Source organism: Osmerus eperlanus, chromosome 14, assembly GCF_963692335.1.
Source record: "Osmerus eperlanus chromosome 14, fOsmEpe2.1, whole genome shotgun sequence".
In the NCBI taxonomy this organism is placed as follows: Eukaryota; Metazoa; Chordata; class Actinopteri; order Osmeriformes; family Osmeridae; genus Osmerus; species Osmerus eperlanus.
In genome coordinates this window covers 3447402-3475164 of record NC_085031.1, presented here as the reverse complement: position 1 = coordinate 3475164, position 27763 = coordinate 3447402, and the positions used below count along the sequence as shown (strand labels likewise).

General features: G+C 48.5%; 2 protein-coding genes across 8 annotated transcripts in view; both read right to left on the bottom strand.

Annotated features, from left to right (window-relative positions):
- Positions 1 to 1236: 1236 nt before the first annotated feature.
- On the bottom strand, positions 1237 to 12187 carry si:ch211-282j22.3 (ER degradation-enhancing alpha-mannosidase-like protein 3). Of its 7 annotated transcripts, none has more exons than XR_009932140.1 (21): positions 11358 to 12186; positions 11002 to 11047; positions 10428 to 10528; positions 9597 to 9636; positions 9085 to 9197; positions 8602 to 8755; positions 8283 to 8417; positions 8032 to 8137; positions 7751 to 7848; positions 7414 to 7539; positions 6997 to 7080; positions 6752 to 6835; positions 6536 to 6660; positions 6133 to 6298; positions 5369 to 5526; positions 5132 to 5252; positions 4361 to 4534; positions 3937 to 4102; positions 3167 to 3358; positions 1421 to 2524; positions 1237 to 1310 (listed from the first exon to the last, which is right to left on the bottom strand). XR_009932140.1 is itself a non-coding variant. In XM_062477738.1 (20 exons), the coding sequence occupies exons 1-20, from the start codon at positions 11492 to 11494 to the stop codon at positions 2232 to 2234; spliced, it is 2616 nt and encodes an 871-aa protein (XP_062333722.1). In that variant the 5' UTR covers positions 11495 to 12187; the 3' UTR covers positions 1237 to 2231. The 7 variants fall into 7 exon arrangements, 3 of the variants coding, with proteins under 3 accessions (XP_062333722.1, XP_062333723.1, XP_062333721.1); XR_009932143.1 differs by having other exon boundaries at positions 1441 to 2524; XR_009932142.1 differs by having other exon boundaries at positions 1237 to 1440; positions 1501 to 2524.
- Positions 12188 to 12871: 684 nt separating this feature from the next.
- lamc3 (laminin, gamma 3) overlaps positions 12872 to 27763 on the bottom strand; it is a 69206-nt gene continuing 54314 nt past the window's right edge. Inside the window, exons 15-28 of the mRNA XM_062477894.1 lie at positions 27616 to 27763; positions 27281 to 27423; positions 26052 to 26230; positions 23516 to 23687; positions 21298 to 21536; positions 19776 to 19861; positions 19254 to 19379; positions 18083 to 18332; positions 17540 to 17683; positions 17281 to 17383; positions 16297 to 16499; positions 15908 to 16048; positions 15100 to 15199; positions 12872 to 14458 (exon numbers count right to left, since the gene is read on the bottom strand). The exon at positions 27616 to 27763 is cut by the window's right edge and continues 6 nt beyond it. Coding sequence (XP_062333878.1) covers positions 14220 to 14458; positions 15100 to 15199; positions 15908 to 16048; positions 16297 to 16499; positions 17281 to 17383; positions 17540 to 17683; positions 18083 to 18332; positions 19254 to 19379; positions 19776 to 19861; positions 21298 to 21536; positions 23516 to 23687; positions 26052 to 26230; positions 27281 to 27423; positions 27616 to 27763 — 2273 coding nt within the window. The 3' untranslated portion in view covers positions 12872 to 14219. The remainder of the gene's footprint in view (positions 14459 to 15099; positions 15200 to 15907; positions 16049 to 16296; positions 16500 to 17280; positions 17384 to 17539; positions 17684 to 18082; positions 18333 to 19253; positions 19380 to 19775; positions 19862 to 21297; positions 21537 to 23515; positions 23688 to 26051; positions 26231 to 27280; positions 27424 to 27615) is intronic.

Genomic DNA, 27763 nt, shown 5'->3' with positions numbered 1-27763 from the left:
ATCAGCTGACGTCAGGCTCCAAACTTGTTGGTCTTCATCCAACGATCCATACAAGGGCAAGTGCATGCATCTGGTGTCACGGCATTCCACACAATGTGTGATTAATTCAGATAGGCCAGTTAATGGCTAGGCTGTAGTGCTAGTGCTAACCCATTTGCTAGAGCACAGCGAATACACATGGAAAGATTTAGGATTCAGAAGAAGAAAGTATAACACTTATGTAAGCAATGAATCCACTCAAGTAATCTTGATTCTTAATTTATTGATAATGGCAAAATCTTGTTGCTTTCGCTCTCTGTTTGCCAAAACTGAGACAAGGAGAATATACATTTGCATGTGAAAATGTTACCAGCAATTGGGTTAAAACTAAAAAAAAATCACTTTGGCACTTAATTTTGTTAGCTTCAGTTACCCTACCTGTCAACATTCCAAAATGGGCACCAAAGCACACAGGTCAACATTGTCTTAGGTATAGAAATATACCTTGTAGAGTCAAAAGTGCTGAAATTAGACTTTACATACTTAAAATAAACAGAGCAGCATCTGTAAGAGGTCCACTGCGTGAACATCATGATTACACCCCGTCATGGCAGAACACATTTCTAGATCAACATTTCCCATAAATTCCACTGCCCCGGGTTTGCTCATACACACACACACATATATACACATATAACCTAAAACCCATGCATAATTATTTAGCATCTGTGAGATCAATAGAGATGAAGGAATGCCCAAGTTATACTGACTGCATTTGTTTATGAAAAGGAAAAGTTTCCGCATCTTGGTGAACCGTTCTGCAGCTTTTGTGTCTCTTACCCAAACACACTTGCATGTGCGGACACACACAGGTCTTCTTACCCTGTGAGTAAGAGGGACCATAAAACATTGCTGACATTCACACATGGGCTTCTTTGTATTGGAAACCGACGTGCGCATCAAAACACGTTCTCGCACACAAACTGTTGTAAAACAGGAATCGGGGCATTCCTGTGTGGATCCGTCAGGAAGGTGCCACCGTGACAAAGTGCAGATGGGGCCCCCTGATATCTGTCCCCCGTGTCCTCTCCGTGTACACTATACATTATTACTAAGATCAGATGCAACCTGAAGTCCCTGCAGTTGGTCGTGTAATGACACACCCACCGTCTCCCTCTTTCTCGCGCACCGACAAACATACGCACTCATTCAAGTCACTCTCACTCTGACGTTTCCCTGATGTCGCTTTCCCCCCCACCCCCCCCAGAACAAAGTAACAGACCTGTGTGCCCGCTGGCATAGGCCACACCTTCTGCAGAGTCAGGCCACACCTTCTGCAGAGTCAGGCCACACCTTCTGCAGAGTCAGGCCACACCTTCTGCAGAGTCAGGCCACACCTTCTGCAGAGTCAGGCCACACCTTCTGCAGAGTCAGGCCACACCTTCTGCAGTCAGGCCACACCTTCTGCAGTCAGGCCACACCTTCTGCAGTCAGGCCACACCTTCTGCAGTCAGGCCACACCCTCCCGTCGGGTCTCTCTCCGCATCTAAATCGTACTAGTTAGGTTTGAGTCAAGTAAACAGACAGAGGACTAGGCTGACGGGATGCTTCCTGGTTTTGGAGGTGTGCGTGTGTAAAGAAACTGCCTTGATTCACCCTCACGGGACATCATTCGAGACTGGTCGGACACAACAGTGTCTAAAAGAACAGAAGCCGTAACTATGACAGCCTCATGAGGCGCCTTTCCCCTCACCCTGTTTAAACGGCTGCGCATGTCATCATTCATTAACTTGGCCGTCGTGGGGCCAGATGTGGCCACCATGTGGTTTGGTTGGGGGCGTGGCTATGCTACCGTAGCTGGGTGACCCAGCCATGAGTCCAGGTTACGGTTAGCTGTGCTACATCTGGCCACAAACACCAATCCCAAAAACACACAGTCCTAGTATCTAGTCACCATAGAGGTCATCCTTAAGGTTTAAAGTGTGTGTGTGTGTGAGTGGGGGGGTATATATATATATATATATATATGTACGCATGTATGTATGTACGTGTGTGTCACATTAATAGGCTTCCCTCTGGAGAGTAAAGCAGACTCTCAGACTAGACCCAAGGGCCCAGTTAGCCTCTCTGGCCCAGCCCTAGAGGACGTTATCTGGACGCAGATCAGAGGTCAGTACGGGGGGGGGGGGGAGGCATCCGCCCTGTGGTCCGTAGGGAGGTTACAGGAACCAGGCTGGTCTCATTGAATCCGATCAGGGGCCCGCTTCCGTCCGGCTGGGGCTGTGTGCCGGGGGCGGGGCGTGGCCCGGTGTCTCGACGCAGGGGGAGACGCTCCCGCCTCCCGGTGGCGTGCAGGGCTTGGTTTCCCCCCGCCCAGAGTCCTCCTTACCCCCCTCCTCATCCTCCTCCTCCTCCTCCTCCAGCAGCACCTCCCCCTTCTCCAGGAGGAACTGCAGGGTGTGGCCTCGCGCCGCGCCCTCCTCCAGCTCCCCCTCCTCTGCCAGGCGGAACTTGATGTTCATCCCCAGGGGCTTCTCCTGCTTGACTGGAGGAAGAGAGGAAACAAAAGACCATTTGAGAAAGGAGGAGGGGAGGCCCCATATCCTCGGGGATCAAGTCTCCTTGTTCTAATGCTACAGTACAGTCTAGTGTAGTCAACTGGTGCACACTGGCCTTGTATTTGCCCACTGGCATGCCAACAGCTACTGGTGCTCTCTTTCTATTTACACTACTATACAACTGATGCTGCAGTAACGGAAGTATACACAATATTGGATTGGATTTTTGTCATCTGCCATCACCTTTTCCCCCTTATCTGGTTTTCCTGTGACATTTTTTTTTGGACAGATATTCTTATTTAACTTCTTGCGCCTATTATGCGATGTGAAGTCATTCATTGTCAAAGGGGCAGTCTGCACAGCTGCATTGGGAGCATTGGTTTGCTGTACCGGTTAATATTTGGTACAAAAACGGAAGTTGGGATCAATGAAGCCTTTTAAATCTAATCTAAATCTAAATGTTCCCATATAGTCTACTCAGAAACCGAGGGACAAATGTATTATGAATAGGTCACATCGTTTTTTTTTCTTTCTTTCTAAAAACCTATCCACTTTGGTTTCTAGGTGTCAGTCCCACTTCCCCATCCAGATGACTGTCCCACTGTGCCCCCCCTGGCCTGCCGCCTCACCGTGGCCCAGCTGCCTCTCCTTGGGCAGCAGGAGCACGTCCACGTTGTGGTGCTCCTCCAGGGCGGAGGTCAGCACCGCCCCCTCGCGGCTGAACAGGAAGAGGAGGGGCACGCCAATGTCCGAGGTGGAGTCGCCATCGCCGACCATCTGGAAGAGGGGCGAGTCCTCGCTGTTGCTGCCCTCGCGGTGGTCTGGTGGAGGGGATGGGAGGGAGATATGGGATATGTTGTTTTGGGGAACAGATTAGGGTTGGCTGTCTCAAGAAACGTTTACTGCGCTCTGTTTATCTGCATGTTGAGGGCCAGTTTTCGGGATAAAGCTGAAGTCTCGTCTCAGATAACAAAACGGGTTTATCAGATTTCTTTGTGTCTAGCACGACTGCTGGCCCTGAATCAATCCTAATCCAAGTGTTAGCAATTACAAATTGAGCTACTCAAATTACGGGTAAAGTCTAATCGACCGACCATTCTTTGCCACAGATTAACTGTCATAACAGCAGAGTGATGAAAGCCTTCTCAGGTTATATCTCACCAAGCTGCCGGCTGAAGATGATTTACATCGAACACATTTTGTAATGTGTATGAGGGGATCTAACTGGCACTCTGTGTGTGTGTGTGTGTGCTCCAAATGGCTGTGGACAGGGTTAGTTCCACATTCTAGCAAGTGGAATGTGTGTATGGGTTGAGCTCCAACATTTGCTGACAAAGTGAGACGTATGCGTGTGACCAGGTAAATGTGTGTGTGTGTGTGTGGTCGCTGTGGCCCTCACCGATGAAGATGACCCCAATGGCCCCCGCCTCCTGCAGTCTGCGTGCCTTGGCGGCGAACATGCAGTCCCCGCGCAGGGCCAGGGCGATGTGTCCGCTCAGCTGCTCCCCGTTCTCCACGGGCCCACACGCCGTGTAGGGGGACGCCCTGACAATGCTGCCCTTCACCTGGGCGCAAACGGGGTGTGTGCGCGCGCGCGAGAGAGAGAGAGAGTGCAAAGAAGGAATGAGAGACAGAGAGAAAGGAAAAGAACAAAGAGTGGGGGGAAAAAGAGAGAGAGAGAAAGGAGAGAAAACACACACATTGTGTCAACAACACAGGCCGAGAGAAACCCCCAAATTGACATCAAACATTTCATTTCATCCATTAGGGTAACTGACAATGTTAATACACAGCAGGGATATAAGAGGAACCCCCCCGCTCACCCCATGCTCCTGCTTGGTCAGGTCCATTCCGAACTTGGCCGGCCCGGCGGTCAGGACCGTTCGGCCCAGGAACGGGGGGGATATGAGCTGCACGATGAGGGGCAGCACTTCCTCCTCCTCGGGGCTCTGGGTCACCTCGGCCACCAGCTTCACCCGGAAGACCCCTTTATGTTCCTGAGGAGGGGGGGGGGGGAGAGAGAGAGAGAGGCAGTGAAAGAGAGAGAGAGAGGCAGTGAGAGAGAGAGAGGCAGTGAGAGAGAGAGAGGCAGTGAGAGAGAGAGAGAGGCAGAGAGAGAGAGAGAGAGGCAGTGAGGGAGGGAGACAATGAGGGATAGAGACAGTGAGGGAGAGAGAGACAGTGAGGGAGAGAGAGACAGTGAGGGAGAGAGAGACAGTGAGGGAGAGAGACAGTGAGGGATAGAGACAATGAGGGAAAGAGAGACAGTGAGGGAGAGAGGCAGTGAGGGAGAGACAAAGAGAGGAAGACCAAAGCAGAGAAAGGAAGAGGAACAGAAGAAAGGAAAGGAGGGAAAGTATCAACAACTACAACCACACACCGTCCAAGATGGCACTGAGCAAAATGGCGGCCAACGTGCGTTCTAAGGCCAGATAAACACACAAGTTCACCCAAGATGTTCTATCCAGTGTATTTTCTATGGATGTAAGGATTTGGCTCTAGCAACAGAATATTCGGTGTCTAGGACAGATAACACAAAGATGATCTGACGAGTTCAGTCATGCTGCGGAGGACAGCCCGTCAGCCCCGCTTACCCCCTGTGCCCTGGTTGCCACGGTAGCCCCCTCATTCAGAGGGGTGAGGGAGATGCCCATGCTCTTCAGGAACTCCACTGGTTCCATCCCGTTGTCATGGAGAGGCAGTTCGATCCCCCTGCTGACACACACACACACACACGTCAACACACACACACCCGTGGGTTCACAGTAGAGGTTCTTGTCGTGAGAGCAGTGAGTGCACGCACGCACGCGCGCACACACACACACACACACCTGACAGGCGAGGATTGGAAGGCCCGGCCGACCCCCGTGAGGTACTTGTATCCGTCCCTGATGGTCTTGGCGAAGGAGGGGTTGTCGGGGAAAAGGGTCTGGGTGCTGGGGCAGGAGTAGGTGAAGGGGTCCTCCTCCTGCACACTAGGGGGCGCCTCCTGCAACATGGAGCGGGGGGGGGCAGGTTGTTCATTTCCGCACTGAGGAGAAAGCCCCTGCTGGACTGTGGAGGAGCGGATTTGTGTATTTGTTTGTGGGGATGTGTGTGAGGGAGAGGGGAGAGGGGGTGGGAGAGACCAAACAGACCAGGCGAAAGCGAGAGAGCTGTAAACCAAGGCAGTAACGAAAACAGGAAAATACAATAAAAAGATAAAGAACAAGAGATAAGAGAGATCATAAGGAATACATCAGCTCAGAACCATAGGAAAGGAAGGTGAGATATAAAGAGAGAGAGAGATAAAGAGCGAGAGCGAGCGAGCGAGAGAGAGAGCGAGAGAGGAGATATACTTTGGGCGTAGCTGTGACCTGGGGAATTATTTACTGGTTTTTATTTCCTTGTCGTTCTTTCCACACAGTCATTAGGTAACCAGAGATAGGATGTATGTGTGAAAGAGAGTGTACGTGCATGCGCTTGGGTGTATCTGCTCCAGTAAGAGTGCGTTCCGGTGTGTGTGTGTGCGTGAGAGAAAGTATATGTGTGTATCTGTACTCCAAAGAACGAGTTCTCTCTGTGGGTATTGACTGTACGGGTGTGTCCCACGCACCGTGCTGTTGCCGTGGCAGGGGGGCCGGGACGTGGACAGGGCCACGGGCAGCAGGTGAGCTTCGGTGGTGAAGATGTAGTCGTCCATGTCGAAGGGTAGCTGGCTCTTCTCAGAGAACAGCAGGTACAGGTACTTAAACATCTCCGCCAGGAAGAACGAGTCCATTCTGCAGCCACGCACACACACACACATGCATGCAGGCACACACACACACACACACGCAGGCACACACACACACACACACACACACACACACACAGAGTCTCAGCTTACCGCCATTGTACAGCTAAGTACTCCTTATCCTCACAATACAAAACCAACGTGTCATGAGATTAAGTCCACCTGCACCTCACAGCAGAGTGTGTTTAGGACCAGCGTGTGTATGTGTGTTTCCTGCCGCTACCTGTCCTCGTGTGTCCCTGTGCGGACATCGTGCACTGCGGCAAACCCACAAGGCACCCTGGCGTGGGCGTTGAGCTTCTCCACAATGGACTGGCCCACTCTGAGGTAGTAGGGGTCTCCCGTGGCCTGGAAGAGAGGAACAAAGGGGAGCCATTTTTGAAAACACCCCTGTTTGGAGAGTGGTACGTCCTGAGATGAGATTCGTCTCGCGCGGTACCTTGTAGAGGTAGTAAGTGCTTTCTGCAAACTCCGGCCTCAGGGGATGTTGACCCCAGTGCACTCTGAACTCTGTGGTGAAGGCCTGAAGAAGGAGGAAGTACACACAGCCAATCAGATCCTAGAAAAATCCACGACTGGATATTTGGCTCGCTTTTGCGACAGGTTTAATTCTTGACTTATTTAGCGTTAAGTAAATATAAACAGGTGCGAGAGTGTCTGGTTCTGTCGAGCACATCATCTTACCTCAGGAAGGAACTTGTGTTGTTTGGTGACCTGGTAGAGCATTTCATGGGTCTCTATGGCTGGCTTCAGATCGCCCCTGAGGACCTGCGTGAGCACATGCAAGCACATCACTTCCTCTACACATACACACCTCGTCTGTCGTCTGGAAGAATGCTGAGGATTAGGATTTGTTTACGGTGTTCATAGGATCGACGGCTAGGAATCTGTCAAGGAGCCGGACTAAGAATATACCTGTACTTGTTACCGGAAACTTGAAAACCAGATCTTGAAACTTAAATCTTCCGGAATGAGAAGCCATTTTGTTTTTGTTGATCCAACGACAGGGTAACGGCGAGAGAGCCCTGGCTATCGAGTGTACGGTGCATGGCTGCAAAGGCCGGGGGTCGGAGTGCCAGGGAGGGCAGTGTGGGTGCGTACCTGGAGCCCGGGGAAGAAGGCCAGCAGAGAGTCCATCCAGCTGCGCACGCTCACTGTGGGGTTGTGCATGTGCACGTTGAGCAGCAGAGGTGGCTGGCTGATGTACTTCATGATGGCGCTGTAGTGCTGTAGCGCGCGCACACACGCACACACACACAGACACACACAGGCTTAATCTCACAGATACTAATATAGCTCCCGCTATATTACATACATGACACTATATTACATTAAGATAACGGTTCGCACATGTTTGTACAGAGGACATAATTACTGACATCCTTTTGTACATGCTGTGTGTAAGTGTCTCGAGCGAAAACCTGGTAGAGCAGCTTACAGTGTTGAACCTCTCTAGGTACACGTTGTCTCCCAGCAGGATGTAAGCCTTCATCAGGTACTCGTAGTAGGAGTCGATCCCAGCACCTACTCCGCTGTCTGTCAACAACAACAGAGATTACAAATACAGTATAGCATCCATTGAAGGACTCCATAGAAGCTTTCTTGAAGAATGTTCTTGAGGTACACACTGACACAGTAAAGGATGTAGAGGTGTGTGTGTGTGTGTGTGTGTGTTTGTGTGTGTGTGTGTGTGCGTGCTGTTAAAGAGCCCCGCCTCACCCCTGCGGACCCAGTCTCCGTTGTGGATGTTGATGACGGTCCCCACGAGGTCACTTCCTCTCTGTCTCTTCTCCCACAGGACGTCCAGGGCTTTCCTGGCGTGCTCCTGAGAGGGACACGCAACAACATCATCAATCATGCATCACGCTGGTCCCCCCAAAAAAAGAAGAAAAAAAAGAAGAAAAAGAATGTAAACAAATGATATCAGGAGTATCGTCTAGCGTGTTTGGAATGAGTCTCCTGACTCCTACCTCGAACACGGCCTCCCCCGACAGCCTGCTCAGGGCTGCGAACTCTAGAATCATGGTCCCAGCGCAGGCCGTACAAGTATCCGACTCGGTGCCCGTACGGGACAGGGGATTGAGCACCCCGTACCTCAGATTCACCTTGATGCGAGGAAACCAGGCACATGTGAGCATTCACGGAACAGCGGGGAAAAGAGGAGCCAATGACAAACTGGACTTCTAACTCGGGGGGGGGGACTAGGCTATTTCCCCCAACAGTGCAGGCGGGAATCTTGACCATGTTCAGTGTGACTCCCAGCGAGAGCGTGAGTTTGCGTGGGGCTACCCTGGGGTAAGGAAGGCCGCTGGTGGTGTTGAAGGCAGGCAGCAGTCGGTGTCCCAGCTCCTTGGCCATGTCGAGCAGCTCGCCCGCGTACCACTGCATCCTGTCCCCGCGCTGCTTCAGCATGTCTGCCATCACGTGCCCCCCCAACAGGCCGCTAGGGGAACAGCAGGACCACAAAGATCACTAGGCCTGAACGTCTCCCGAGAAGGAGCGCTGGTCTGAAAACAAGAACCCTCGGTCCAGCTCCTTTCTATTTCATATGAACCGCGGTTTAAGAAGGGATTCCAGATTCAGTACTTTGAGAGCCCTAGGAGTGTAAACGGGGGGTCCCCAATCTCCAACAGCAGATGCCCCAACTAACTTCCGGCCAGAACAGCGGCGTAGAGATTGTAAAGCAAGTATAATGGCCTACTTGAGAAGAACCCAGGCATTGAAAGTTGTATAAAAAAAAAGAAGAAAAAAAACACGTCTGTGCGTCCTCACCCCAGCACACGGATGTTGGTCTCGAACACGGACACCACCACATCGTTATCCAGCTTCACGTCGCTCACGGTCTTCCTCACGGCGTCCTCAAACTCATCCAGCTTGTTCAGGACCTACGCACACGCGAGCACACACACAAGATACACCTGTCTATCCGCAGCCAGGCATTGTCTGAAGCAAACTGTATCCTCTTTGAGCAAACAACGAACATCACAATGATCGAATGGCACATTTCTTACACAAATAGGTTAGAAAAGTGGCGCAAAATACAATCAATGCATCGTGGGAGTATTCCCGACATAGGGCCCCTAAAGATCTTGAATATTGGTGCGAGGGAAAACTCAGCACTGATGTACTGCTATGTTTGCTTGGGGGCTAATCCCATGACAGTTCAATGGACATTGGATCCCACAGGCTTGTATCGATTTCTCTATCGGATTGGGGTGTTTTAGCTGACTCAGGACACGTCTGAGGAGGTTGGGGGCATCTGGCTCCGTGGGTCAAGTACTTACCACCAGGGTGTCGAGGGTGTCGATCAGCGTGAGAGAGAACCTGGGTGGAAAAGTAAAACAAAGTGTCATGACGCAATGCCATACAACAGAGTCGCTAGGCTGCATTTCCCGGTTTAGGTATCCGTAACATCTTTGTCATTGTGCTGATCTGTGCCAAGTCGACCTGCAGCATGCAAGCCCTATCGTGTAACCGAGGCCCTGAAGCACTTCAAGGTTACACGTCTCTGCCCCTTTTTAGACAGGTTGTGCTGCGTACCTTGGGCAGACGTTATTGAACACCAAGAGAAACAAACGTGGACAGTAGGAAGACACACTTGTACCAATGCAATTCCCAATCTCAAAAAAATCTGAGTTGAGTAAAAAATCTAATAAATACAAATCTAAGATTAAGATGTTCCTAGATGTGTGTACATGTGTGTACACTGCCAGAGGAACATTTCCTGTCTGGGCAATAAAGTAATTATATTCTATGTACAGTATTTTACTTTAGGCGCAGAACAATTTTCACTCGTTTTGGTCTACAGGGAAGCCAGGTCTACTTACAATCTCTGGCCTACATTCTGTAAATATCTGGGACATCTCAGCATCTAAACTGTGTCTTTCTACCTGGCATGGCAGACAACATAACCAACACATGGCGAATCGGTTTGGCGAATAGTTTCCCTAATGCACTCATAACTAGGTAAACCATAACTAGGTACACAATCCCATTCGTTTTTTGGGCTCTTAGCCTCAAGACAGGCCAAGATTACAACCATGTCAATAGGGGGATGGAAGAAGAAAAAAAAACGAAATCGCCATTGGTGGCCCCTCGCATGTTGGACAACTCACTTTCCCAGGGAGTCGTCGATGTCTCCTCGGTTGGGCTCCAGGCCCCGTACCCTCCCCCTGCAGCTCAGCGGCATCAGCTCGTCGGCTGGGTACGCATATTTCTGTGGCAGAATCAGGCCACAGTACGTCAGGGTACCGAGTCACGAGGGGCTAGGCTAGCCTACCCTCATTAGGGAAATTATCTTAAAACAGGGCACAGGGCACAATTAGGGAGACATTATCTCCAGCAGGAAAGGTTTTCAAAAAGAACAAATGTTGACTTGAAGATGATCTGGCATTGTGAAGGTGGAGACAACATTTCTAGGCTGTTAGGCTGAGACTATACATTTAAACACAACGTTATAGTCCTCCTTGGATATCACCGTGGCTTCCACACTGACTACTACTTAAGACTTGCTGATTGTGACATTGAAACACTAACCAACCTGCAATGACCCTGTCTGCCAACACAGCTTAAATGACTTATGTCATAGGCTATAAGATGACTTTTCAGCCAGTATCTAAGGTTCCCATAACGTGTATGTACTGCAGGCGTAAGGTGCGGACCAGTGTAACCAGACACAGGCTGTCTCACCATATAGCTGCCGTAGGCATGATCAAACATCTCAACAACCTGGTCCCTGAAAGAAAAATAGGGATGAGTGGATTTGGAAGTATGTGTGAGCTAATAAACATTGACGGTAGCTTGTCTGATCCCATCCGTTTTGGCAGTTAAACATTCTTATCTTGATCAGTACATCAGGTTCCCTTTAAATTGGACTAATTAATCTTAAGACAATGCTGGGTTGGGTCATACTTGGCTGTGGCTAATAGGGGACATGGGCCTGTCTGTGAAAACTGACACATGTACTATTTGAAATACCTCACTTCTGCGAGTTCGTTTTGAAACGGAGAGTTTATATTTTACTGATTAGTTTAAATTGGTATTACCTGATTGTGGCCTTCTCCTCACGAGTCATGCCCTGGCTGTCTTGGCCATTGGCCCAGTGACAAAAAGTTGTGAGCAGCAAGACCCGCATTGGTAAGACCATGTTGGGACCGCCAAGTGTCCAGCAAAACGCCCTCATTTACCTGGTACACTCGCACACAAGTGCTGTTTTATTGAGCGCAAAGCACGCCCACATAAAATCAAATAGCGGTAGTCCAAATAATATATTTCTGAACTCGGGGTAGCCTCATGGTCCACCAGCAGTGTAGTTGACAGTTGGCAGTTCAGGAGATCAAGTTTTCCAAACTTTATGGTACTGGCAGCAGTCGGCTTAACAGCAATACAATTAGTTAGCTAATGCTCCAGGTATTATCAGGTGATTATCCAAGGTAATCAACCAGGTAGCTGGGTACTAAGATAGCTAGCTACTTATCTTGACAGATGGATTCAACGGAGGTTAATTATCTTCTTTCAGTGTTATTTGCATGTGTATAACCTTATATTCTGATTGACTGTGTTCTCCGGTGAGCTGTCCCTGTCTCCAATCGAGCAGATGAAACTCCAAAGAAGCACAGGAAGGAACTCCATTAGCATAGTTAGCTCCCCGAAGCTAATCAACAAAGACTGATCCGTGTAGTGCACGTGTCCCCTTTGTAGCTTGTTATGATCTCCGACTTTCTTTCTACGAAGTCCTTGAACAACGACACAGTTCTCATTAAACTGGCGGAGCAACTAAACAAACAGCCGTTAAGGAACACCTTGAAGTCGGTAGTGATAGCTACTGGACTCCTCTGACAGACGACTCGAGCTGACGGACTAGTTGCGTGCTACGTCAGCACGCCGACAAGACGTAACAGGAACTAAGTCATGTACGTCGTTGCCACTCCACAGTTTTCCGGCAGGTGGAGATGTGTTTCTTTTTGTTTTCATTCAACCCGACCTCACAGTCCATTGGTTTGGCTCATGTGGCATAGTCAATTTAAGTGGCGTGGCGTCAGTATGTAACGATCTTGTATAACCTGAACCACAGTCAGTAAATTGATATTTTGTACTGGCACTGTCAAAATACATCACAAAACAGAAAAAATGTGTGTTTTTGCAAAAGGTGACAGCAGACATCCCCAGACGAGCATTAGTGCAGAACAACCGGCCATCAGCGACCTCTACACCACACAAAGCCGAGTCCTCTCCATCATCACAGACATTACCCACCGTGGCTGTCATCTGTTCCACCACCGACCGTCGAGACTCGAGAGAGTTCACAGCAGCTTCTTGCCCCTTGTGGTGCGCATAGTCATTGAGTAGTAGTCCCTTTGGCCACCCCATGTCCTGACTATACCCCCTACACCATTTTCACCCACCCCCTGAACTATTCCCCCCCCCCCCAACCGTACTGTACCCCACTCCACCACCCTCTCTCCTGTCACCCACTATGTGTCTTACTCCTCCCTCTGCTCCAACTGGACCCACTGCACTCCATCAAACTGCATCTCACCCAGCTGCCAGTATAAGTCACTTTACTACACTTACACGTACATATCATTAGGTCCTTCTTAGTTGTTATTCTAAGTGAATTATTCAGTACTCATCAATTGTTCAAATATACAGCTCTTGAAAAAAGGAAGAGACCACTACACATTTTTCTTTCCTTTCCAACAACGTTGAGAAAGAATAGAATAATTGAAGGGTTCAGTTTAAGAGGCCACTGCAAGTTGAACCCTTCTGTTTCTCACTCAAAACTTTCCTTCTCAAAGTTTTTGGAAAGGAAAGAAAAAGCCGCAGTGGTCTCTTATTTGATCGGTATAGTAGTTCATACAGGTTAGAAATTATTCTTGCCGGTTTAGATTAGGCCACTAGGAATTGTCAAAAGGAGCAGGACTAATTAATTCCAATGTTACTTGTACCTGTTACAAAAGGTAATATACTTGAACACACACACAGTACAACTATACAGAATGAACATGGTCAAATCTCATTTCAATTTTCCTTGTCATATACATTGTACTGCTCCAATATTGGACGAATACATAACATGATTCATTACAGGCATGTCATCGGAAATATCCACGATCAGCAGGTAAAATTGCCAGGTTATATCAATCCAAAGACAGTTTGAACATCTGTTTCTTTGCTTGTCATTGTAAAGGACAAAAGTAGCCTAGATAGTGTTTAAATGACACAGAGAATCAGAGATGGAGATGGGGTGACTAAAAAGAGCCTGTGCACACAGAATCACACGACTAACATTGTCTGCGGTGGAGGCCCGACCTGAATCCATCCAGGGCAAAAGGACTAATTGTTAATTAAGGTACGTTGATGAAAAGGAGCTCAAGTGTAAATGAATGTGTCACATTGGCCCGGCTTTCAGACACGCCTACCCTCGCAGGAAAGAAAATCACCGTTATTTGAAACTTGACAGCGCGCACCAGCAGCTTAGAATGGGAGGCTATTATCCAGGGTTTAATTAAAGTTCCGAGGTTGTTAGTAATATGAGAGTGGAGGATGAAATAGAAAAGAAACGAAAAAACCGAAGGAGGAAGGGAAGTCATTTATTGATGAGAACGTAGGAGAGGCTGAGAGGAAAAGAGATGGAGATGGAATGTGAGAGTGGATTTAGATGTGAAAAAATGAGACAGTGGTCACGATTACGATGATGAAAACCTCTCCTCCATCTCCTAGTGGGAGCCTCAAGTATCACATCCTCTCCTCCCACTGTCCCCCTTTTTGTCTTCTTGCTGAAATGCGGGACCAGGACCAGGACAGGGGACAAGGACTGGGGACAGATTCAGAGTCAAAGTTTAGGAGCAGGACTGGTGTGAGGGGCTATCAAGAGGGAGGGGGGCAGGACTTGAGGATGGTCAAGACTAGGGGCAGGATTTGGGGAGCTGTAGAGCGATGTCGCTCAGACTGTCTCTCTCCTCTCGGATCTCCTGCAGATCCTGTTCCAGTACGGACAGGCGCTTCTGTTGGTCCCTGGCGGCGGACGTCAGCTTCTGGATCTTTCCGTTCAGCACAGGGCTCTCCACGCTGCCACGGAGCATGCTCAGACGCAGCGTGGTCTCATTCAGAATGCGGTCGAAGCGGTCCGTCGCCACAGTGCCGTCTGGGGTCGGACCAATCAGAGCACATCAGAGAGAGATACTACATTATCACTACAGAAAACATGGGTTGAATGTTTATCTCTGGGCTTGACGGATTTTTGCCCGGCGAAATTTATAAAAAAAGAATGCCCCGGGTCTGGGTTGCAGTAGCAATTTGTGTTTTGCAGTAGTGTTTGATTTGAATGGAATGAAGAGAGGCATTGTGGGATTTCTGTAATTACTCTATGTGGTTGTGTAGTAATGAAATATATCTGTCTCTAATTACAAAAATCACTAGCTTCTGCTTTAACAAGAGTCAAAGAGAGATGAATTAAGTATCAAGTAGGCGTATAACTATTTATAGATGTGTTATTTTGGCTCCACAAATATCAGAGAACTCTGTGGGATGTTTTCCCAGATACAAATTAAGTATCGACTAGAGCTAAGGTGCTGTTTCAATGGGCTTCCCTAGTCTGAGTCTGAGTATATTAGAAGATTCCTGAGAGACAGAACATACTGTCCGTAAAGGCCATTACATACTGTCCCTAAAACAGTAATAAACTGTCCCTGAAGAAAGCAATATTCTGTACCTAAAGACCATAACATGACATGACATAATAACAAGGCAATAACATGTAATCCCCAAAGACAACAAACAACATACCAATCTTGGAGACCAGCTCAGTCAGGGTGAGAGAGTAGGCCTCCAGCTGTCTCTTGGCTGTCTCCATGCTCTCCTTCACACTTGTCAGGGACACCTGGGACTGAGACAGAAGCAGACCCCTGGTGACACCAGACCCAGGACCGTGGAAGCTGCCATAGAGCCACTACCCACACCCCACTGCTGAAGTTACGCATATAAGCTGTGGAGGAAAAGAGATTGACTGCATGGGGGGGACTTTAGTTGTAACAATAAGTTTACATTTACATTTAGTCATTTAGCAGACGCTCTTATCCAGAGCGACTTACAGTAAGTACAGGGACATTCCCCCGAGGCAAGTAGGGTGAAGTGCCTTGCCCAAGGACACAACGTCATCTGGCACGGCCAGGAATCAAACTGGCAACCTTCTGATTACAAGCCCGCTTCCCTAACCGCTCTGCCACCTGACTCCCTTTACTGTTAAGGGAGTCAGTGTTACTGTGAGGAGTTTTGTTTCATGTGTAAATAAACACATGTATATTAATGATATAGGGTACATACGTACATGTATGTAAGCTATGTCGGGGTGAGTTGGGAAAGACATGAATCCTTTTTTAATACAAGACTACACTTCAAAAAAATGGAAAATGTTAGTTCTGTACACTGCATAACAAGCTTTCTAAACCTGCTATGTAACCTAATACATGATATATCTGAATTATTTTAACAATGACGTACTACTGTAAAGGTGGTCAGGCTGATGTGACTCCAGCCCAACCGAAGCCCTTCTGCTTGTAATGTGTCTGGTGTGGTCCTGGTTCTGACTGCTCACCTGGCTGTTGATCTGGTCCTTTACACTGGCAGTCCGGTACTCCTGTTCAGCCAGCTGCTCCAAGATGGCATGAACTGAGGAGCTAAGCTGGGCAGACCTGCTCCTGGTCTGCTTGGCCTGGCTCAGGGTCGCCTTGGCCTTCTGGAGTCGAAACACACGCACGCACACACACACACACACACACACACACACACACACACACACACACACACAAATGAACGGACAACTGAGCATAAAGAGAACCGCAAAACAACATGGGACTTTTACGAACACACACAACCTCACACACACAGCCGTTACACACACAGCCACACACACACACAGGCACACACACAGGCACACACAGACCCCGTGACACATGATGCCCGCACACAGACACACACACTCACCTTAGCCAGTGTGTGTGCAGTGGGCTCTGCCTGGCGGGCCGTGGCGTTAGAGAGCGTAGCGTTCTCCAAGGCCGTGGTTAGAACCTCCTGGGCCAGGCCCATCTTCCTCCTGACGTCGGGCAGGAGCTTCTCCCCCAGCAGCCTCTCCTTCCGCTGGGCCGCCCTGGTCTGGGTCTGCCTGGCCGGCCACTCCCTCTGTATGTCTACAAGGAACAGATAGAGGGCGCTGTGGTGCCAGGTTCTCCACAACTCTCCAAATGTGTTCCAAGTGCCGTAACTTCTAAACTGTTGTTGAATGTGCCGTCGCCAGGGGCGTCGTTAGACCCTTTTTCCTGGGGCACGTGCCCCAGTATAAATCGTATGTGCCCCAGTAAAATCTAAAGTTTGAGTTTTAACAATTTACTTTTTAAGTCGGTGCATTCATTTAGATTAATAATCCCGGGAAAAATAAACACAGTATCCCAATCAACGCTTGTAAAAGTGTTCAACCAAAAACACAAACCGATGCACGCAGAATTCCATGTCAGCGCGCTCTTCTGAGCTTGCACTGCAGCACGCACACAGATTACAAAAATAAAGATAGTTTCTAAATAATAGGCCTACCGATCATCTTATTTAGACTAAAACATAAAAACAATATTACTGATAGGCTCAAAAAAACAGTATTTGCGCTCAAACTTGTGTCCCTGAACTGTTGTATAGTCGGTTAAGCAAGGGGAGTTTCTATAGCCTAGTAGTGCATTGTGCGCAGCAAGCTTGAAAGAAAAAAGAGGGATATTAATAGGGGCCTGTGCCTCAGTAGAGTTTGATGTCTAACAACGCCTCTGGCCGTCGCTATGCTATATCCATGCTACCGTGCGCCTGATTGTGCAGTGAGACTAACAAAAGTGATCCTTTTACAAAGGTCTCAGGGGATTGGCTACAGCATGTTCTGTAAGGATGATGTCGTACAATGTCTCTTTCATTTCATTCTCTTCTGCTCACCCTCAAGTTCCCTGTGCAGAGTGATGATGTCAGACTCCACTTCTTTGCCTGTCACCACGGATGAGAGGGCCATGGCCTTGGAACCCTGGGTGCGTGCTTGCAGCTTTATATGTACAAACACACACACACACACACACACACACACACACACACAGGGAGGTGTGAAAGAACATCATCCATCCATTTATCTATCTATCTATCTATCTATCTATCTATCTATCTACAACAACAGATACTTTAGATATGTAAATATTCTCACCTCATAGATTTCCTGCACCTTCTCCATGATACCCTGAGCACTGTGGATCTTAGGCTCCATCTCCTCTCTGATCTTGCTGACAAGCTCCTCCTTGGTGTTGACTTGTAGGGCAAGGTCCGACATCCTGGCCTGCAGGTCTGGGCTCTGAAACACACAGAGGAAACAACATCTCCCTCTCTCTCTCTGACACACAAGGAGACAACTGACATCTGTACCTGTCTCTGACTCTGTCTGCCTGTCTGACCGTGTCTGTCTGTCTGTCTGTCTGTCTCACTCTGTCCATCTCTCTTTCTGTCTGTCCATCCCTGTGTCTCTGCTGGTGTCCCTGTTATTCTTTGTCTCTGTCTCTGTTTCTCTCTCTCTCTCTCTCTCTCTCTCTCTCTCTCTCTCTCTCTCTCTCTCTCTCTCTCTCTCTCTCTCTCTCTCTCTCTCTCTCTCTCTCTCTCTCTCTCTCTCTCTCTCTCTCTCTCTCTCTCTCTCTCTCTCTCTCTCTGTCACTCTCTCTCTGTCAATGTCTCTGCACTCATTTCTACTGTGACTGACCTCTGAATGCGTGAATCCAGGTTTAATACTTGGGTCTGATTGGTTGGAGCCAGATCTGAAACCAGGGTCCGATTGGTTGAGCCCAAGTAGGTGGGTGTGGTTCATCTGACCCAACTGCTGCAGGGAGGAGGTGAGGTTACCTAGGGAAACCACGATCTTGGCAGAGTCCGCCTCTAAAGCCAGCTGATTGGCTAGGGTCTCGTTCACCTGGGCTGTCAGGTTGTGCTTACGCTGCCGCATGTCTGCGAGTCTAGGAGAAACAGAGACAAGGATATGTGTGTGTGTGTGGGGGGGAGGGGCACGGCACCATCATACAGTGATAGAGTGTGGGAAAAGGCACACACACACGTACACATACACCCACACAGATGCAGAAATCTCGACAAGATTAACAGCAATCCCCAGAACCAAGCAGCAGACTGGAGCTGGGTAAGGGTAATCAATTTGTCGTTTCTTGCTTCCTGCCTCCCTGGAGAGCACCCAGGGTTTGGGCATGGTGCCGTGAAGCGTTTAGGATAATCCTCTGAGCAATCTGACACCAGGAAATGCATGTGTGTGTGTGTGCATATGTGACTGATCCGGGCCCCCCCACCCCTCCAAACCCACCCCTCCACCCCTCCATCCTTGCCCCACCCCCCCTGCACCCTCGTCCCACCAAGCATCAGGCTTGGAGAGAAGAACCCCAACCCCCCCTCCTCCTAACCCCAGTGGCTGAATGTCTCACTTTCTCAGCTCCTCTGTGCTCCAAAGAGACATTGTTAAGAGGATTCATGAGACCTGCGGCACCGAAACCCCTAACCCCCCTCACATAAACACCCCACCCCTCCTTTCTGCCTTCCACTTCTGGAGAAATATAGCTCAGAGTCACAGCAGCATTCTGGGACTGAACCACAGTGTTCAGATAGGGCTATATGGAGCCGGGGGGGGGGGGGGATTTCGACTGTTTTATATGTGCTGTTTGAAGGCCCTCAGGACTGATGCTGTCTGGGAGACAATCGGCTGTAGGGATGAGGGAATGATGTGTGTGAATGTGTGACAGTGTGTGTGTCTGCCTGTATCTGTATGACTGTGTGTACAGTGTGTGTACAGTATGTGTGCTTGTGTTGACCATGCTGTGTGTGTGTGTGTGTGTATGACTGTGTGTGTGTGTGTGAACTGTCTTGATCCTCACTGCTCCGTTAGGTTCCTGATGTACTCCTCAGTGGAGTTGTCCTCCAGCAGCTCTACCAGCACAGATAAAGTGTGATTGGAAACCGCCAGCGCCTCGCCCGCAATGGCCTCTATGTGTCCAGCATGGCTGCATGTCTGTCGGAGAGAGAGAGAGAGAGAGAGAGAGAGAGAGAGAGAGAGAGAGAGAGAGAGAGAGAGAGAGAGAGAGAGAGAGAGAGAGAGAGAGAGAGTCAGGAAGGGGCAGAGACATGGGCAGAGACAGACAAGACAATAGAAGTATACAAGTTGAACTAGATTACAGCCACTGTAACTTCACTAAAAGCACTTTAAAAGTCAAAGATCAGAGAATGTTTTTTTATATTTCTACATAAGTTCTACATTGGTTCTACATATTGTATCTTTTATTCATATTCCACATTCAATCTTGCAGTACTGTGACTGCAGTCTGTGGAGCTTGAGCAGTCACTGGGGCTTAATACCACCATGACCTTTATACATAATTGGCCAATCAGAGTGAATTGACCCCACTTGCCTGGTCATCAGGAAGCGTGAGTCGTTGACCGCTGCATTCCATCGGTTGGGGCCCATCGGCAACTCAAACGGAACCATCTAAAGGTCAAAGAAAGGAGCATAAGAGAGATAACCCAGACAAAAGTTAAGAAGATACTTGAGAGGAAAAAGCTCTGTTTGATAAGTGGGCATTGCATTGGCTGAGCAATAGCATGATTACATTTTGATTGGCTGATTTACAGTGTGATTCAATTGCCGATTGGCTGATTAATGGAGATCAAGTAGAGAGTGGTCAGCTGTAACTATGAGCAAAGCCAAGCATGACTCCTAAAGTCACCAAGGACACCACCAAAAGTCAGACACCCTCAAGACATTAATAGACAGAGAAATTTGTTCCACTGGGTCTTGTTGTGAAAGACTACAGAACAGCATAGGAAGGTTGCCGGTGACATTTATTTTGAGAAAGCGCTAATAAAAAAAGAAAATGTAATCTACATATATAGCACACAAACGCTTTTCTCTTCCATTTTCAGGCCGTTCTGCTGATTATTTTGGAATTGCATTGCTCCTGCTTGAGGCTCGCCCAAACGATAAGGGCAAGTCTTCTACTCGCACACACACACATACACACATGCACACACACAGGTATGGAAACACACACACACACGTACAGACAAGTATAGACACACAAAGACACAGACACACACAGACAGACATACACATTGCAAAAACGAGCCCTCTCATTTCCGCCAAAAAACAAATAACATGGCAGCAATATTCCTAATAGTCTCCAGGCTGCCGCAAGCAAGTGCAGAGCAAAAGAGTGCAGAGAGGGGGGGGGGCAAACAAATAGTTTATTTCAGTCAAATGTCCGTCAGACAAGCTATCCGCCGCTCTCTTTGCTTTCTCTCACTCTCTGTCGCTCTTGTTTGTTTATTCACACTCTCTCTCTCTCTCTCTCTCTCTCTCTCTCTCTCTCTCTCTCTCTCTCTCTCTCTCTCTCTCTCTCTCTCTCTCTCTCTCTCTCTCTCTCTCTCTCTCTCTCTATCTCTGTCTCTCTCTCTCTCTCTCTCTCTCTCTCTCTCTCTCTCTCTCTCTCTGTCTCTCTCTCTCTCTCTCTCTCTCTCTCTCTCTCTCTCTCTCTCTCTCTGTCTGTCTGTCTGTCTCTCTCTCTCCCGACCCACTCCTCTCTCTCTCAGAGCGGCTCAGACTCTGATCTCTGGGGATCTGTACATGAAAGTCCAGTGTAATTACTAACCACCACCATGCCTATCAAGACTAGAACATCTATAAAACATACCACCACCGTTTCAGGCATTACCATCTGTCTCTATCAATGATGAACATAGTGTAGGTAGTACTGCATGGTGATTTTATACTGAACTGCCCACAACAGGGTCAGGAAAACATCAAAGACTTTTAGTGTGTGTGTTTGTACTGTACATGTGTGTGATGAGTACGTATACGTACGTGTGTTTTATATGTGTGTGTTGGTGTGTGGGTATGACTTTGTGAATGTGTGTGTGCCTTCACACCATGCTCCACAGGTCCAGAGTTGCCTTCTGCAGTTGGGTGTGTGCGGCTTCGACCTTGGACAAAGAACTTGCAAGCGTCCTGCACACACTCCTCCGCCCTGTGTCCTGGTCTCCCTCCTCCTTCCCATCCCCGCTCATCCTGCAGTCCAGGGCCGAGCCAGCTCCATGCAGCTGGACAGAGAGAGTGTGTGCGGACGCCCCCAGCTGGGTGAACTGCTTTATGAAGACCTCCTTCGCCTCTGTAGGATCAAACACACACCACCGTAAACACAGGCACACATACATACACATTCACACACCAAGGTAATACAGGCACACACACAAATACATTTTGTGATGTTTTCCTGACTGCCAGTTCTTTGTGTCCAGTCTGAGGCAATTCAAACATAGTTGTCACTGTCCATGCTTGGGAAATACACTGTTGTAAGCTATAACATTAGCTATAGTCATCAGTGGGCTGTTAGAGGCGTTGCCATGTCGGTCATGTTGGTCTGCTCCAGATGTCTGTGCATCTTTACTGATGTGAACTGGTTTACCAGCTAGTATCTTGGTTACATGTCCACACACTGAACAAAGTACTATTTATTATTCAAGACTTTTACAACTGAGAGTGAGAAAGTGAAAGAGAGAGAAAGCGAGAGATGCAGAGAAAGAGAGAGACAGAAATAAAGAGCGACAGACAGAGAGAAAGCGCATACAGCCCACTCATTGGGACAGAGTAGAGTAGAGTACAGTAGAGCAAAGTAGAGTAGCAAACCACAGCAAACCACAGCAAAGCAGTGCAGGGCCAAACAGAGCAGATCAGAGTAGTATTAAAAGGATAAAAAGCATATCCCATCCTGGCGCAGCCTGGCGCAGCCTAGCCTAACATGGACAGGCCTAATCCTAATTAGAGCTCTAATCACAATGAGGTGGGGATTAACGATGTGCAGCTTGTCAGACACACAGCAGGGATTAAGTTGGTCACACTGGGGGCTGTTTTGCATCCTAGCGATTGGTCTGAGTGGTCCTGGGTGCCACTGAGCCAGTAAAGACCCTCATTTGGGGATTTCTCTTGAACTGTTCAAAGTGCATATTAAAGGGACAGTTCACACCAAAATCAAAAACACACATTTTTCATTTTACTTGTGGGGATATCTATCCATCTAGATTGTTTTGGTGTGAGTTGCAGAGTTTTGGAGATGTTGGCGGTAGAGATGCCTGCCTTCTCTCTGATATAATGGAACTAGGTTGGGCTAGTCTTGTGGTGCTCAAAGCACTAAAAACGAAACTTTGAAAAACATAGTATCTTTCCTGAAATCATAACCCAGTTGCTCAAGATGATCCATAAACTTTATTGTCAGAAGTTTCTTGCAGGAATTATTTTCTTTCTTCCACACTTGGGAGAAGGCAAACATCTCTCAAAAACTTGGCAACCCACACCAAAACAATCTAGACAGATAAATAGCACTACAGTTAAAGGGACAATATGTTATTTGTATTTTGGGGTGAACTGTCTCTTTAAAGTCTCATGCCCGCTAGGTTCATTCACTGAGCAAAAATATGAAACATATACACAGGTTGGTTCAATGTGTACGGGCAACAGATCCAGAAATAGTTGTGTCTCACACAATAGCTTGCATCTCATGTCACTTGTCGTCACTATCTTTAGGGCTGTTGTGCGTTTCAGCTCCAAAGAAGGAGTTGTTATGAACAAACGATCAACAACAGAGAGAACAGAAACGAGGAGGACAGCCAAGGGGTGTCAGTCGAAAACATTTCTGATTGAAGGCCGAGCGTCTGGGTTTGCTGTTGTCCTCTAAACCTCTGCCCATTGTGGGAGTGAAGGAGAACCCCATAGAACAGAAGCCAGAGAGGAGGGCTGGTTCTCGTAGTAGAGGGGTGCTCTGGGGTTCCAGGAGAAAAGGGAACTTAGAGAGGGGTTTGAGCGGACGTTAGCGATAGGGAGCTCGTACACATGACGCATCATGGAAAAGGGAACAAACTATGGAAAGATTACGTGGCAATATTGGGAAATAGTAGTTCGGAGGGAGGGGGATTTTCCTCATATTGACTATATACTGTGCCGGACTTCAGGAGTCTGGAGCTTTTTGTGTCTTCCTGTACCAACTGCTGCATTGCTGAATAAACCTCTCAAGCCATCTTGACTTTGAAAGATCTTCTGTCTCCGACTCTACTTTGGATCCAAATCCTTCTGAAGTCAAATGTCTTACATTACCTTGGAGCGCCAGGAAGTCCTCCAATGCGTTGGGCAGCGAGTCCTCCCCTTGGTGCTCATGCTGGTGATGCTCACTGTCACGTGGTTGAAGCTGGCGACCGTAGTTGCCCCGGCAGTTGTAGCGAGACAGTAGTTTCTCGGCTTCCTGTAAGCGTGTCCTCAACTTCCTGGCCTGTAATACCGAGGCACAAATAGAGAAAAAAAAAGAATACAATGATTTGCCTATCGTTTAGATTTGCCCGCTTTTTTGGGCTGTTTTATTTTGTTGTTTGATTGTTGTTCCCATTTCTGCCATCTCGCCCGCTCCATTTGGGACGACAGTAACAAATTCAATTCAATTTCCCCACATAAGTAAAAAAATGTATAGATTTAAAACTCATCCCGTTGTCCCTGAGAGAGGGTGAGAGAGGAGAATAAATTGCAGGCCATCCGTCAATCTCTAACTTTATTGCATCCCTCTATCCATGGGTCTATATTGCATTGCTCTATGCCTAAGCTGTTTGCAGTCCGTACCTATTTCTATTCACAGACATCCATACTCCAGGGTTTGTAAACATACATAGAAAGAGGATATTGACAGGCACCATGCAGTGTCAAGTTTGTCTGGAGCATGTTAGAGGGTGGGGAGAAAGCAGTGTATAGAAATGTGCCATTAAGGCTGAACAATGAAGCTGGTTCCGTGCCATATCTCTTCCCCCTCTACTCACACCCTCCGAGCATTCTTGTATTTCAACAACCACCGAGCTCAGCACAGCTGAACCGGCTGGTTTCATACAGCGTCCTTCAATCTTTTCATGGGCCTTGCCTTTAAGGTACACTTCTGTCGTCTCCTAATAACAATAATAATGTGACACGGTGTCACCAAGCAGGAAGCCAGATTTCGCAGACTAGCTCATTTCAAAGCTTTATGTGTCATTCACGGTGTACAAATGAAATGTGTATGAGAACAGAGTCAGATGGCTGAGCGGTGAGGGAGTCGGGCTAGTAATCTGAAGGTTGTCAGTTCGATTCCTAGCCGTGCCAAATGAAGTTGTGTCCTTGGGAAAGGCACTTCACCCTACTTGCTTCGGGGGGAATGTCCCTGTACTTACTGTAAGTCGCTCTGGATAAGAGCGTCTGCTAAATGTAATGTAAATGTATGGTTCTCTTCTCCTCTCATCTCCTCTCCTCCATTCATATTTTTGGAATACTGCCCCCACCCCACTTTCCCTCCTTCTCTCCATGCAGCAGACACACCCCTCTGAATCCAAAGGTAAAATCTTGGTCCTTAACAGTGCTTTCAACATGTATTCAGGAGTACACAGCAGCACTCTAACCTTTGGAAGTCCACTGCTCAGTAAAACACGCACACACTCGTTTATAACAGGGTGGCTTCGTGTTTCTCTCTTTTTTTCTTTTCTTTCTCCCTTCCTCATCCATTCCTTTCGCACACTCTCTTCTGTTTCTCGGACTCCTCTCTTTTACTCCTCCTTCTCTCTCTCTCTCTCTCTCTCTCTCTCTCTCTCTCTCTCTCTCTCTCTCTCTCTCTCTCTCTCTCTCTCTCTCTCTCTCTCTCTCTCTCTCTCTCTCTCTCTCTCTCTCTCTCTCTCTCTCTCTCTTCCTCTCTGTTCTTCTACCTCCCTCGGGCCTCCCTCCCATGTTCAGAGAAGAGAGAGTGGAGACATGCTGGGAGGCGGGGGACAGGGAGGGAGAGAGAGTTAGAACGACTAGAGCAATAATTGCAGGTGTTCTCTGGGCTCTTCACTGCATCACGGAGACTGTAAACGTCACAGTGCACACACACACACACACACACACACACACACACACACACACACACACACACACACACACACACACACACACACACACACAGAGCAGAACAAGTAAGCATGGCTAGAGAAAACACAAAGCAATTTATCCATAACAAGGCAACACAAAGCAAACCTTTGCTGCTGGCTACATCTGTCAGAGTAACACCATTTATGGAGCTTTCAGCATACGCAGGCTAAGCCAGTGATTTCCCTCTGGAGATAGAAAACTATAAGGACAAATAGTTGGTTCTTTATCACTGCATTCACAAAGTTTTTTTTCCCTGTCTGTCTTCACCTTGAAAGAACATAATGGTATTCGGTGATTATTATAGATAATTTACAATATAACCTGGGGAAGTGGGAGTCAGGTGGCTGAGCTGTTAGGGAATTGGGCTAGCAATCCGAAGGTTTCTGGTTCGATTCCCGGCTGTGCAAAATGACGTTGTGTCCTTGGGCAAGGCACTTCACCCTACTTGCCTCGGGGAGAATGTCCCTGTACTTACTGTAAGTCTCTCTGGATAAGCGCGTCTGCTAAATGTAAATGTAAGTGGAAAGGCTAGGATAATGTTCTTTTTGGTTGAGAAAACAGCAGTGTCTGAAGGAATGTTTGAAAGGGTTGATGGCCCTCACTCGGTGGATACACACACTTACACAAACACACACACCCATTTAAGCAAGTATGTCGTGTCTGTACAGCACAGACACGACCTCCACCTCCCACACAGACACATGTACTCACTGACCTGCTCCTTGACCAGCCCGTAACACACAGGACACTCCTCACACTGGTGTGTGTTTCTGTTGTGGAAGTAGTCGAGCTCACACTGGTCGCACTTGTATCCCACAAAGCCCTGACGACAGGGACAGGTGCCGTTGCCATGGCACTGCATGGAAGTAGAACCCATCGGGTCGCAGTTACAGGCTGAGAACAGGAGGACAGAGAAGTCGGGTGGACATGCGAGAGAAAGGCATGTAGTGGGGAGAGGGAGGGAGGTAGGGGAGAGAGGGAGGTAGGGGAGAGAGGGAGGTAGGGGAGAGAGGGAGGTAGGGGAGAGAGGGAGGTAGGGGAGAGAGGGAGGTATGGGAGAGAGGGAGGTATGGAAGAGAGGGAGGTAGGGGAGAGAGGGATGTTGGGGGAGAGAGGGAGGTAGGGGAGAGAGGGATGTTGGGGGAGAGAGGGAGGTAGGGGAGAGAGGGAGGTAGGGGAGAGAGGGAGGTAGGGGAGAGAGGGATGTTGGGGGAGAGAGGGAGATAGGGGAGAGAGGGAGGTAGGGGAGAGAGGGAGGTAGGGGAGAGAGGGATGTTGGGGGAGAGAGGGAGGTAGGGGAGAGAGGGAGGTAGGGGAGAGAGGGATGTTGGGGGAGAGAGGGAGGTAGGGGAGAGAGGGAAGATGGGGAGAGAGAAGGAGGATGGATGAGAAACAGGGAGGTAGGGGAGAGAGGGAGGATGGGGGAAAGAAGATTGGAGAGAGAGGGAGGATGGGGAGAGAGGGAGGTAGGGGAGAGTGGGAGGCAGGGGAGAGAGGGAGGTAGGGGAGAGAGGGAAGATGGGGAAGGAAAGTGGACAGCGATGGATGTAGAGGGCATGGTGGTGAGAGGGGAGACAAAAAGAGAGGGAGGCAGGGGTGACAGGGAGGATAGGGAGGGAGGGAGGGTGGATAGAAAGAGAAGGAGGGATAGGATGATGAGAGGACAGAGGAAAAGAGCAGACATTGTGAGGAAGTGTTGTCCCTAATATTGAGCCCTCCATAAAAACATACCCCACCGGGCCCTTTAAAATAGATATTGATGAGTGGTGCCCATGTAGACGTCATAAATCCCCAAACTTTTCTGGACCCTACCCAAGCTTGGGGGGGGGGCCCTCTAAATCATCTACCTCTCAATCGCTTTTACAAGGCCCCAGGATAGCAGTACAAGAGAGACACCAGGAGAGACACCCACGTAACACATGCAGGGAGGAGGTAAGACTGTACCTCTGCAGCCCCGGGAGGAGAAACCAAAGAAGCCTATTCGACAGGAGCCACAAGAGACGCCTTCCACGCCGGCGCGACACATACACTGGCTGGTGACTGGGTGGCACGCCACCGAAGAGGAGCCAATGGGATTGCAGTTGCATCTGATGAGATTATAGAAATAGAATTATAGAAAAGAAACAGTAGAATTATGGAAATACAGTGTGAACTCCTAGGTTGTTAGATACATTACATTTATTTGGTCCAAAATCCTCTTCATTTTTGGGTAAATCTAATGTATCCACAGGATAACTCTTGCCCTCTGCGGAGATATGATCTAGAAACAGAGAACTTACCTCTCGCAGCCTATTCCAGGCTGCAGGTTGAAGAAGCCAACCTTGCAGTGACCACAGTCTCTTCCTGTCACATGACTAAGGCACTGACAACTTCCTGTTTGGGGGTGACAGTCCTCCAATGGTCCAGAAGTCCCTGCAGGACTACAGC

Coding starts and splice junctions, on each gene's coding strand:
- si:ch211-282j22.3 (XM_062477737.1), bottom strand. CDS start 11,494: ATGAGGGCGTTTTGCTGGACACTTGGCGGTCCCAACATGGTCTTACCA. Junction 6,299..6,535: donor ACAGGGACACACGAGGACAG/GTAGCGGCAGGA, acceptor GCGTGGCTGCAG/AATGGACTCGTTCTTCCTGG. Junction 2,525..3,166: donor GGAGAGGCAGCTGGGCCACG/GTGAGGCGGCAG, acceptor CTCTTCCTCCAG/TCAAGCAGGAGAAGCCCCTG.